This window comes from Austrofundulus limnaeus, unplaced genomic scaffold (assembly GCF_001266775.1).
Source record: "Austrofundulus limnaeus strain Quisiro unplaced genomic scaffold, Austrofundulus_limnaeus-1.0 Scaffold1, whole genome shotgun sequence".
Taxonomy (NCBI): domain Eukaryota; kingdom Metazoa; phylum Chordata; class Actinopteri; order Cyprinodontiformes; family Rivulidae; genus Austrofundulus; species Austrofundulus limnaeus.
In genome coordinates this window covers 4,314,216-4,327,470 of record NW_013952403.1, presented here as the reverse complement: position 1 = coordinate 4,327,470, position 13,255 = coordinate 4,314,216, and the positions used below count along the sequence as shown (strand labels likewise).

Sequence of the window (13,255 nt, the reverse complement as noted above, 5' to 3'; positions counted from 1 at the left end):
GAGTCACACAGAAGAGCTCCAGAAGGTTTCAGACTGAGAACTCTGGACTCAGATCATCTGCTGCACACAGTTCTGATCATTTATTATCAATAATAATTTGCTACGTTAAATTATTAATAAGTATCATAAGGAGTCCTTAACTTTAGGATGTAGTTGGGCAATTAAATATTCATGTATGTGTAAATTTATTGCCATAACTGAAGGTGACGGAGATATGGGAACCATGTGAAGTAGACTGGAGATATGGTGAGATTGTGGAACAGGTTCTTTAATTTCAGATCATGGATTAACACATTTTTATTGGGATTTGTCAAACAGGTATACCTGGGCCAGACAAATTGAAATGATTGAGGATTTTCATAAACTTTTTAGAAAATGCAGATTAAACAGTTTTGTTTTGAAGTTTATAAGCATAAATGGGCAGTTGATATTCTACGTAAACCAAAATTAGGATTCTTATATTCTAATAATGGACGTTTGTGGTCTTGAGCTAGATGCAATACTGAACTTATCTAAACAACACATTGTGTGCACAATTTAGATCTGATACTTTGCCTTTGGACACTGGATGTTTTCATTCAGTCCCAGAGGCAGATCATATACAGGATGTTCGTGATTTAGGTGAAACTGAAAATTAAATTAACTTTGTTTTGTTGCCCTTTGTACATGATTTTGAGAAATGAATTATTTAGTAAAGTTTATCCATATTTTAATTGATGAAAGTGCCGTATTTATTTTAGTCCTCCTATTTTGTGTTTCAGTTAGCTCAGTTTATTTTAAAGGCCTGGCACCTCAGGAAGATTACACTTTTTGTTGAAAGAATATTTACGTCTGTCCACTTGCATTTGTCTTGTAAGCCTGTGTGGGCAGGACACCTGCTGCGGTGCATGACACATGAAAATAAAAACTACTACTTCTCTACTGGATGTGAGAATTGACTGCAAACAACCCTAGAGTCAAGTAAGTTCAGTCACTTACTATAAAATTAAGTAAATTATTAAATAAAAGAATTATGTCTGTGTCAAATTCAGAAGTTAATTTTATGCAATGAATGAAAATACACATTACACAGTGTAATACAGTTAGTATACCATTAAAATGCTTAAAACACAAAAATGTAAAAACATTGTTCCACTGTGGTCTATAAACATCCAGTGAAATCTGTAAAACACAAGAACACCCGAAATTTGCATAAAACTCATTTAAGACAAATGTGCCCGTCAGGACAAAAATTATTCAGCTGAAAATTTCCAGTTTGTCGTGCTCAATTACTTTCCACTAAGGTTTGTTACCTCCCCTCTGAAATGTTTCATTGTTCAAAAATTAAAAAAAGATTCTTTCCACATATTTTCTGCAGCTTCCCCTCTAAACTCTTCAATTAGGAGATCCATTCATTTTAAATTATTTTTGTCTTCAGTAAAAGTAGACCCTTTTGTAAAAATCATTAAATGGGCAATAAATTTTGACTTTTCTGCAAGCATTTTATTTTTAAATCAGTGGTTATTTACATCAAGCTCTTAGAAGATTGACTGAACTCAGCACTTTACAAGTCATTAGTTTAATTCTAATTATGTATCATGAAGAAAATGAAATGCAAATACAACTACTGTGATACTGGGGGTCAAATGACACTTTGCACTGTTTATTTTTAAAGAAAAAAGTGGAAAATTTCCCATTTTCATTTTTGGAATACAAATGCCTTCAAATGAATATAAGAGAAATAGAATTTTTTTTTAAACTTTACTGCTTTTTACAGAACAAAATAAAACAAAAAATGGTTGGTTCTGGTAATCCAGACTCAGTTTACTTTAATAAAAACACCGTCCATGTTCTGCTATGTTGGTTAGCCCAAGCTTACTCCTACTTCAGTGTTTGACAAAGTTGTACCCAGAATCATTTGTACTGTAGCACCCACAACTATAAGGTGGATAATTTGTTGCAGCTTCACCCAGACAGCATGATAAAAGCAAGACACCGCAGGGAATTGAACCCCGTTCTGACCGGTCAGAAGTGCCACCACCGGAGTCTTTTGCTTTTTTGTTTCTGCTATAATTTGGGCAAAAGCAAAACCTGCAGGAACAAACAAAATGTTTGTTCCTGTAGGAAAAGAAAACCACTCAATACTTAGCTGCTATTTATTCTTGTCGCCACATAGGCATTTGTCTTGATCATGAACCTGAAACTAGAAGGCAGAACAGTTTCCCCGATCCTGGTTTTTTTCCCCATAATTCGTTTTTAGCTTTGGACACGGAAGTGAGCGACATCCATAAAACCAACGACACGATACCAGCATCCCATGTCTTACTCTGTGGGTTCCATTTGTATTTCAGCAGATTTTGAGGGTGAATTGAACGTCTAAAAAGCTGTAATGGAGAGAAGAGGACAATTTTAACCATCCCCCCCACCACCCTCCCCCAATACAACCCAGTGCTAAATGACAAATTAATGTCAATGGGGTCATCGTTTACCGCGACCGATGTAGCGTTTACCACAGCTAATTTTCCTCAGCGATGCTCAACTCTCCAACAGGATTAAGACTGATCCCTAGAGGCTGGCTGTACCGAAGTCATCCCACGACTTCTGGTGGGGTCTAAGATGTCTGGCTCTGTGGCAAGTTTAGCTCAATGAAATGTATCTGAAAGGGAAAGAGAGAGAAGTGTTGTACCCCACCCACCCCCAACCATACACTAATGCAATGTTTGACGACGACTATGAACATTATGTTGTGTTATGCAAATTAAATGTTATGCAGAGCTGAGGTACATGCAACATGACTTGTTACACATTGAAGCCATGATAAAAATTAAATTTAAAAAAGGGAACCAAAAATCACTTAACCTGGCACCCACGAGACTGAGGTGATGCAGTTATTAGAAACAAGCTTGCAGATCTTGATCTTAAAATGCAGGATTCTGTTTTCCATCACAGGTTAGGCCATCCCAGATGACAAAATAAAAAGAAATTTGACCTAAGAAACCAGAAGGGTGGGGAAAAAAAGCACACAGAGACAAAGAGCAGGGCTTCGCGAACGACGCCAGGGGTTCAGATTTGAGCTCAAGCGTACGGAGGGGAGGGGGGTCGGTACTTCATTCAGGGTGTCAATCATTCGCCGACAGCTTCCACAGATGACTTTGCATTCAGAGGCAGGTGAGATTGAAGGGGACAGACGAGAATGATCTGAAACAAAGTGATCTACACAACACACCCACCACAGATTGGACACAATACAAAGAGTTGTGTTCTACTCATGTGGTCTTAAGATGCAAAGCAATAAAAGGCCCCAAGGCCAAAGAGGAATATACAAGTAAAGCATTGTTACAGATGATTTTAGGTTAACATAAAGCCAGTTCCAAGATGTCATCTACACATTGCATAGGTGTTTAGAGAAGTCAACAGCTTACTACATGCTCCAGGCCGGAGGACTTGACTTGTGCTTGAACCAGTCCTGTACTCTGATTTCTGCAAAGAGAAGCGTAGGGACACGCCCAACCAAACATGTGCACGGACTACAGCAACACATTTGCGTTGCATTTCAGGCCAAATTCAAGCTGCACAATGCGCAGCTTTCCTCAGTGCCTTTAAATTTAGGAACAATGCACAGTTGCGCATTTGCCGTGATTAGATGTTTAACCTGCCACTTGCACAGTTGCACAAGGGCCAGCAACTGAGGACTAAATGTTTAAAAAAAAGATGTCAGACAACCTGACCCTTCCTGTTCAAACTGCGTGTTGATCAAGTTCAAAGGGCTGGAAGATTCCTGTGTTCCTAGGTGGGACTGCATTCTTCCTTTGGACCTTTCTGTAAAAATTAAAAAGAGGAAAAAACACCCCGGTCCCTTTCCACAGTATCGTAGAACTGACTGTTGTTATCCTTACCCAAATGCTTTACTGCAGATAATGTTAAGTCTAGTGAAGCTCCATCAAATCTTCCTTTTAAATCACGAAAATTAAAGAAAGCACAGTGCTTTTTCTACAGTCAAGTAAAGCAAATTTCAAGAATCAGGTGCACTTGCATAAGTGACTTACTATATTGAACTTTTCCAAAAAAATTATTTGATGGATTCAACTTATCTGCAATTTCCACTTTCATTAAGGTCATTTGAGCCCAGGTCACATCCGTGCTCTACAAAGCTCCAAGCTTTAGTCAAACCTGAAAAAGCACAAGAAAAGCTTCCCCACAAGCCCCTCCCAAAAGAACAAATGCATACCAAAAACTGTATTCAATCACAACAAGCTATGCATTTATTATGCAAAGATAAAATCCTTTACAGATAGTTCACTCATTGTATTGTCAATACAAGGCACAGCAACTAATTGCAAAGGAATTGCAATGAAGGCATCTAGCAAAACAATGAATGTTAGGATAAATGTGAACACAGTGAGCTTACGTGATGCTCGATGTGCAAGGAAACTTGTACATACAATGAGTTAGGAGAGTTCCTGATGATCTCGGGTATTGGAAAGCACACAGGACACAGCACACTGAAAAAATGCAAAGAAAAAAGCCTTCCCCCACAAGACCCCGTTTCCCAATACAAATGACGCTATAGAGAACAGATGCTGGATTTACAACAAGCAATCATGAACTGCCTTAACTGAAGAAGTATGAATACAATTCACAAAATATGGAAGCTTGTTTTCCAGAAGTATTCAGATACCGCAAAGCCTGAGCATGAAGATTTCCTTCCTGAACAGTAGCTGGAGACTTGAATGTGGATTTGATGGTTGGGGCCTTTACATACAAATCTGCAAGAGTCAAACATACACAACCCCTCCCACAAAGCAACTGCAAGATGTACAGAATTACAATTACTACTAGTAAAGAGACTTGTTACCACATTCCCTTGGGCATTAGCAGGCTCTGTACATCAGGAGACTAGTTTTAAGGTTGCTATCCTGTTTGGCCAAGAGTCCACTTGAATCCTGTTGGGTACGCCCGGTTGTTTCCTATTCAAGCCATGTGAAGCTGTGAAGTCTAGGAAAAGACTGATTAACGCCCCACAACCCCACCCCATCCCGTTAGGTCCCCAAAATTACATAAAACCCCCAAATTCAATAAGTATAATAAGATAAAATCTATTGATTACAGACAAAATACCTTCCTACACCTTGTTAAATCACAGCAGATGCACGTGATCCCGATCCAAAGCACTATTGTACGCAAGGTGGGGTCAACTTGTACAGTGTAGGCTCTGTGTAACCAGGTATTCTTTCCGTGGTGTTCTTTAGGGGGGTATGCCTGTAAAAAGAGAAACTCCAGACATGTTTTAACACCCCTCCCCCCCTCCCTTAACCCCCAAATTTGCTAGCTCAAGACAACCACTGTAACAATTCCATCATGAGAGCTAATAATGACTGATGTACAGGATCGTTACACCACATGTACACTTCATGCATTAACTCACTGCTTGGTTAAGAGGAGGTAGATGGAGCGGACCTGTTTCAATGAGGGGGGAGTTGAAGAATTGAAGGGCTGCTGAGTACACCCAATTCGCCGCACAGAAGATCACTCACGCCAGTCCTGTACACCTCTCTGTAGACCTATCATGTGACAATGGAATGCTTTTCCTTCCAGTTGAAGGGGGGGGGGGGGAACTACCGATTGCAGGGGTTGTAGTCCGATTAAGATGCTTTTTCCATCAGCACACTACCAAGGCATTCATCACAGCAGACACCCAAAAACCACGCCAGTGCACAAGGAGATGTGACCACGGTACAACACGCTTTACACCGCTTGCCTGAAAAGAGGAAGAGAGACCTGTGCGAGAAATTGTTCTACAATATTTGCATTAAAGGATAACATTTACAAGCTAAATGCCTAAGAACGTTACAGGGATACCTCAACCCATACAAACCAAAGGCCCGGCTTAAGGTTGAAGCTAGAGATCGTCCACCCATCCCACCCTTGGCTCGGCTCGGCTGCTGGCCTCTCAGCTACACTGCCGCCCTCTGCCTCTGGCGCCCTCTGGTGTAAGCCCGCAGACAGCTCCTGATCTGTCGAACCTTCTCTGCTCTCGCCTCGGTGTTCTGGTCCTGTCTTGCCTTTGGTCCTCCTACGCGCTCTGGTCCTGTCCTGCCTGGCTGGACCCTGGTCCTCCTACGCCCTCTGGTCCTGTCCTGCCTGGATTCTGGTCCTCCTACGCCCTCCGGTCCTGTCCTGCCTGGATTCTGGTCCTGTCCTGCCTGTTCGACTCTGGTCTTCTCTTCCACGCTGGTCCCACGATCTTCTAGTAACTAAAGTCCATTCTGCCCTCAATAACTCAGTCCATTTTATTTAAAAAAAAAATAATTAAAAATAAAAAAAATTGTTGCTTCTAGGCCAGTGAAATGTTCGTTTAGAAAATGTGACTCAAATTATAGCTGCAGATATAACTTTTTAGGAGGAAAAAAATGGCCTTTTTGTTATGAAAAAAAAAATTTTTTTTGAGCCATGGCTTTAATCAACTTGTATTCTTTTTTTCTTAATTTTTTTTAAAAAAAAACTCAATTCGCAAACAAATGCTAAAAACCACGTCCAGATTTCTAACAAAGGCTAATATGCTTTAATTAAGAGCTTTTATGTATTTAAAAAAAAAAGAGCAGACATATTTGGCCTTGGCAAGTATAAATAATTAACAAGTTACAAGTGCTCATTGAGAGGGAAAAACTTGCGCAAATGTTTCATTTTAGAAATCGCACATAAAAAGGCTGACGTAATCACTTTTATACCATTGCAACACTGCATAGGCACTTCTTGACTTTAAAAAAAAATAACTTCTCTAACACTCGATCCATAAATGCTCTAACATATTGGTCTTACAAGGTCATGAGAAATAAACTGACTCATAATTGAGACTTACAAGAAGCCATTTTGCTGAGCATAAACTTACGTCACTCATGAGGAGTGGCTGCTAGTCTGAACCAAACAAGCCTTATCGCGCATGCGTGCAGAAATCTTGACCACGCCCTTTGCTGCCTTCGTCATCGTTAGTCCAACCAATCACCAGGCTTTTAAGTCACTCAGCCCTCAAGTATGGCTAACAGTCGTTAAAAAAATGCCATAAACAAATACGTAGTTTAAAAATACCATCGTTTGTCAAGTTACTGTGATTAATTGTTCTAAAAATAAATCGTTAAACACAGAGGTTAAAACACGTTTTTAAAGTATGCGACATCATAACGCAAAACAAGGCGTTAACTTCAGCTAGTAAATGCATTAATTTTTTTTCGTCAATAACTTTAGAGTTTGTTTTCTAGCATAGTTATACAGAAGAATGTCAAAAACGAAATCATGAAAAAAAAAACCTTAAGCAAGGTTAATGAAAGCTCAGTTTACGTCTTTGAGACAAGCCAAGGCCGAACTACCTCAAAAACAACCATCTCTATTGCAGCAATAGCAGCTATGAAACTTAAAAAGTAACAAAAAATACACAGCTTCGTTACGTCTAAAGGTATCGTTTAAGAAAGAAAAGAAAAGGTAAAAATAAAATAAAACCGCGTCACCCTGCGCCGTTCGCCTGCCTCTCTGCGCCTTCTTGAAGTCGGGATATGAAACGCAGTACAGCAGAATGGCGGAGCTCCTATTTATAATCGTTGGTGATTCGGCTAGCTGAAAATCACGTGTCCATCCGACAAAAAATAGTCCCCTCGATTTTAGTTTTTTTTTTTAAAAAAATCTAGTTGCAATCATAACAAATACACACAATGGTGGAACAATAAACGGTGTATTGTTCAAAACAGCACTGATTAAGTCAGGTTTCTACTGAACAACGCACCACCCGGGCAGAATTAGGGCAACATCTAAACAAAGGGACATTTTCTGTGGATTTCACTCAACAGAAAGACGAACAGTACGCAACCCTGAACTGAGTTTTGTTAAACGTTTAATAAAACACCCCGAAACGATCGCCAGCCTTTTTACATTTCGATTAAAACCAACGCAGTTAAAGGAAGATTCAAACAAAAACAGCTGACGTCACAACAACGGCAGCGCGGATTAATACGCTACTTTCCACACACACACGGTCTTGCAAAACCGGTTCAAACCAGAATGCTGTTGAGTTGTCGGATCTACTTTTCCTTTACTGCAATGATATGCGTTTTATGATTAAAGGACAAAAGAAAACAGCAAACTCATCCCTACACCCTGGATGAGCTGTGTTAACAAACCTCTTTTATGTTTTTAACTGGCTATTTCTATAAGGTGATGCTAAACAGACAGTTAAAAGAAAAAAATAAAAGAGGTATTTATTTTTTAAGTACAAAACTTGTCATGTAGCTCTGATTAAAAGTATATTATTGTTCCATAGTTTAGCACCCCTAAATAATGAACACTGTTAATGGAATGTGACGATTTCATGGGTAAACTAGAACAATCCAGAAAGATCCAGTGCCTGGTGGTTGTGCTCTGGTGGAAAATTACCAGGCCTAGACTGAGCCTCAGGCTGCTGTTGTTTACCAGCAGGTGGAGTGAGTGCAAAAAACGTGCAACGAGTCACGTCTCCCACTCATGAAAATGCCCCTGTTTTCATGAAACCTGAGAGAAGCCACATCCCAAAACCAATGAATTGATTCCACTTATCTGCTGAACAGGGTGCATTCAAAGCCCCTCCGAAACCAGAGCTGAAAGAGACTCTTCTGTTGATAATTAAATTAAACAAACAGTGATCAACAACCTGGAGATCAAGACCTTCTTGTGACTACTTCCACATTACAGTCACTAAAAGTTTCTCCTTATTTGCAGTGATGAGAGTAAAAGCACTCTAGAATTAATTATTTGCATGTTCTAAGTTGCTTGCTTGCTACTCAAAACACTTCAAAACAAGAAAATTAGATCATTTCATCGTTGCAACAATAAATGACAAATGTTGGAAAGCCTGTTAATTTCTCTTTAAAATGGTGCCCCGTTTATAAAAGGAACATGCATTGGTGGAATAAGCAGTAGAGTTGATTATGTGGGCTGTACACATTAAAAAATTGCCATATTTTCTCTGGCATTGCCATATAAGCTTATTTTGTTGTTGGCACTTATTTTGAGCTTCTGGTACCCCCAGGGTCTACCAGGTGGCTGGTATAAGATTTATTGTTAAAAAAGCATTGTTTCAACAAATAAACAACATTCCAAACACAAATTTACTTACATTTTGTGCTAAGCAAAGAAGAAGGAAACAAAAGATAAAGAAAAACCTACAAAAAAGTATTTCCACATTTTTTGTAGGCTATAGCTGGCGTAGAAGAGGAGTGGGAAGAAGTACAGAGTTATTTTATCAGTTGTAAATTGTGCTAATCTAATTCCATATTATTACAACCATAAATGGAAATAATGAATACATCCATGTGACTGCGTACTGCCGGGAATCAAACCTCCAACTCTTTTGTTAGAGGACAACCGTTCTAACCACTGATCCACAGCCAACTACAGAGTAACATGAAATAGAAGCCACAATGAAGTTGTGTTAAGACCAGTTTAAGGTAGATGCCATTGTGAAATGCATTGACTCCAAAGAGTTAATGAGTTGCACATGTACACCACATGGTTATTAAAAAAATCATTAAAATCCATCCAATGTTTTATCAGATATTTTGCTGAATAGTTAACAGCAAAATTTAAACAAAGATTCTATTAATGCTATATAATATGTTGGAAATCTGTCTCAGCTACTATCAGTGTTGTATAAAGTACCTGAAAGTGATACTTGAGTAAAGTATCTTATCATAAAATGACTTTGGTGAAAGTTAAAGTCACCTCCAGGAATATTATGTGAGTAAAAGTTTTAAAGTATCTGATTTATTTTGTACTTAATTTCTGACATAAAATGTACTTAATAAAAGTAAAAATACTGAGTCAAAATGAATGGTTAGGTTTTCTAAAATACATTTATTGGGAGGTGACCTCCCAATAAATGTATTCTGGAAAATCTTCTAAAGTCTTCGAAATATATTTTTTCTAAAGGCGCACAACTTTGATGGATTGTGTACAAATTAAATACAGTATCAGAATGATATATATTTATACTTCTCATCCAACCACAATTAAATTCACTATCCAGGAGCCACACTTCTTCAGGATAGTATTTTTTAACAATAACAAGCCAAAATGAAATAGGAGAAACAACTTTCTACTTCTTACCTTTGAAAAAATGTAAGGAGAAGAAAGTACAGATAATTGTGTAAAAATGGTAAAACGTAGGCTGAAAAATAATTACGGTACTCAAGTAAAGTATACCCAAAAATTCTACTTAAGTACAGTAACAAAGTATTTGCACTTAGTTTCCACGTATTTATGTTTAGGTGACTGTGGCAGCCATCTTGTATCAGTTATAAAGCTAACATCTGATGTTTTATTTTTCTTTCTGCAAATTTCATCAAATTTTGTCCAGTGGTTCCTGACACACCACCTTTGCCTTTCTGTGGTGTGCAGTGCTTATTTAGTGAGGCTGAAAAATCCATTCGATCACATGGCATTGAGGTCTGTAAATGTAATTACATCGACTTCGACCACATGATTGCAGGAAGCTCCTTAAAATCAATGAGTCAACAGAGGACAATTCAATAGCTTTGATTGGACAGAAACATGCTTTTTAAAAAAATATATAGCAACAACTGATTAAACAAAATGTCAGCAAGCAGTAAAAATGTTGCATAATAGAATCAGATATGTAAGCCAGGATAAATTAAAAGAAATGGAACCGTGCAGCTTTATCAGTGAGTTTAAATAAGGTAGTATAGATCCTTTGTTCTCTGCAGAGAACAAAGCTCTCGATCTTTTTGTTGGTTCGATAAGCACATGGCCGTTCAAGCATCATGAAATTTCATGCCCCCATCCAGGAATTTGTGCAGTCGAGCTGGGATTGTTTTATTCTGCAGCTGGACGTTGACAGAGATGAACTTGTTCGTACAGGTAGACACGCAGTCAAACAAGCAGGTGCGTAATTTGTACATCTTTGGGAGAACTAGGCCGCAAAGATTATAAAAACATAACAGAAATTCAACCACTTATCCGTGGTGGAACCCGAGAAGAAAAAGTGTAATGGAGAACTTTTTTAGACCTGTTCACAACCCTTGTCCATCGGATCAGATCAAGCAACAGAGGAACCAACACCATCCAGAGCATCACCGTCACCAGTACGCTCACTCACCAAGGTAGGATGGTTTCTTCTACTCAGAGAAAATGTGTCTATAAAAGAGTCAAACACACATGCTTCATTTTATACAGTAAATATAAACATAACCGTTCTTTTTATGATGTAGGTATACAACTGACGATGATGATAGGAACACCGACAATAGCCAAGGACATCGTCGGCGCAATTGGCACAATCGGCACAGTCGGCCCGATCGCTACCTCTATGACAACTCCCGTCAGGATGTCCAGTATCCCCGTCTGTTTCTCCACGGCGAAGAGAGCGACAAATTTTACAACAATCGCACGTCTGTGACTCTTTCCAGGGCCTCTTCCTCTTCCCTTTCCTCCAGCTCTTCCTCCTTTTCCTCATTCACAGAGGCGAGTTCAAACGAGCCCTTTTTGCTTCGCCACGCCGAGCGGCCACAGCATTCCCTGTCCTGCTCCAATATCTCGGACATGCGTCAAGCTTTGATGGAGGATGAGAGCAGTGAGCCCATTGTCTTCGCCACCATCAAGCACGGCAAAGGAGGCAACGTTGTTTGCGGGGCGCGCAACGACTCACGCCCCGAGTTCTCCTGCCTCAACCGAGGTCACAGTCGAAGTGAAGAAGGCCTTCAGCCAGGCGTTAAAGGTGATGGAGGGGAACGATCCAAAGAGTCACATATGAACTTTGGGCCTTTGTACAAGACAACTAGTCTGAATCGAAGCTTGGCTTTCAGTCAGGATGACATTTTTTTAGGGGTTCCCAGTGGACCAAAGAGGGCAGTTTCTTCCAGCCAGCTACCCAGCAAAGGGATCTTAAAAAACAAGACAGATCGTCCCGACATTCGTAAGGCTAAGTCAATGGAGGTAATCTCTCCAAGAGTCACCAAGGGACCAACGGAGGGAAAGGGGAAGATAGAGCAAGCACAGGCAAACTTTGTCAAGGGAAAGTTACAGTTTTCAGCCTTTTTAGATGAAATTACCAGACAAGTCATGAGTCCATCCCATCTCTCCATCTTGGGTGTGAGCAATGATAAGACAACTGGGAAGACGGCTGCATCAGTCCCGACATCCGACCCAGTCAAACCTCAGCTTCCACCCAAAAAACACAAGGTGTGGAAAAGGAATGAGCAGGAGCAGCCTGTGAAGCAGCCCAACAGATCAGCAAAAGGCTACAGCAGCTCTAGGAAAGACTCAGACTGCTCCAATCCTGACAAAATCATCTCATACGGAGCTAAGAACCACAGAGGCAGCCCCCCGCCTCAACATTATGCTCCGTCTTCAACCCACGGTCGTAAAAACAGGAGACCCTCACCTCCTGGAGAATCCATGTCAGGGGACAGATATGGTAGATGTGGTCCTCCCCACACTGATGGAACCAGCACCAGTCCAGAACTAACTCGGCCCAAACAACGCAACCAACACAAACACCAACAGAACACCTGCCATTATACTCAACCGTTCGCTCAAAAGGTCCACAAGGACTCAGGCCACAGAGGTCCTGGCGTTTCCTCTCCACCTTCAGCTCAGAATGCAGGAGCAGGCTTTGGATCAGAGTCCTCGTCCACAAAATCCGACTTATCAAGGTGCAGAGAAACAGCCTCCACAGCTACAAGTCACAGCTCAGGGCAAAGCAGTCGACACCAATCCCATAACACGGCCATTCCTACACAGCACAGGGTGAGCACACTTTAATAAAACCTTTGCAGTTTTTTTAAATAAAACCTGTGCATGAGATGACAAAAAAATCAACACAAGTTACTCAGTATATGAACTGTACAATTCTTGCAACAAGACCCAAACTAAAGAAATATGAGATGAAATTCAGTCTGGCTTCTGTTGGGAATGAAACAACCTTATAATATCAAACATTGTAGCTTGTCTTGTCAAGTCAACTTTATGTACAAAACACATTTAAAACCAACTCAAAATAATCCAGTGTACATCCATTTATAACGAGTGGATCCAGTTTAACAGTAGTGAAAACAGTCACTGGGCGGCTGTGGCGGAGTGGTTAGGGGAGTCGTCCTGGAACCAGAAGGTCACTGGTTCGATCCCCCGTCCAGCCGTCTCAGTCGTTGTGTCCTTGGGCAAGACACTTCACCCACCTTGCCTACTGATGGTCCGGTGGAGCCGGTGCATGGCAGCCCCACCTCTGTCAGTGTGCCCC

The 13,255-nt window shown here is 40.2% G+C and overlaps 1 protein-coding gene across 1 annotated transcript in view; it reads left to right on the top strand.

Annotated features, from left to right (window-relative positions):
- Positions 1-10,849: 10,849 nt before the first annotated feature.
- LOC106515990 (uncharacterized) overlaps positions 10,850-13,255 on the top strand; it is a 17,784-nt gene continuing 15,378 nt past the window's right edge. The window contains exons 1-2 of the mRNA XM_014006097.1: positions 10,850-11,120; positions 11,229-12,765. Of these exons, the coding sequence (XP_013861551.1) occupies positions 11,008-11,120; positions 11,229-12,765 (1,650 nt within the window). The 5' untranslated portion in view covers positions 10,850-11,007. The remainder of the gene's footprint in view (positions 11,121-11,228; positions 12,766-13,255) is intronic.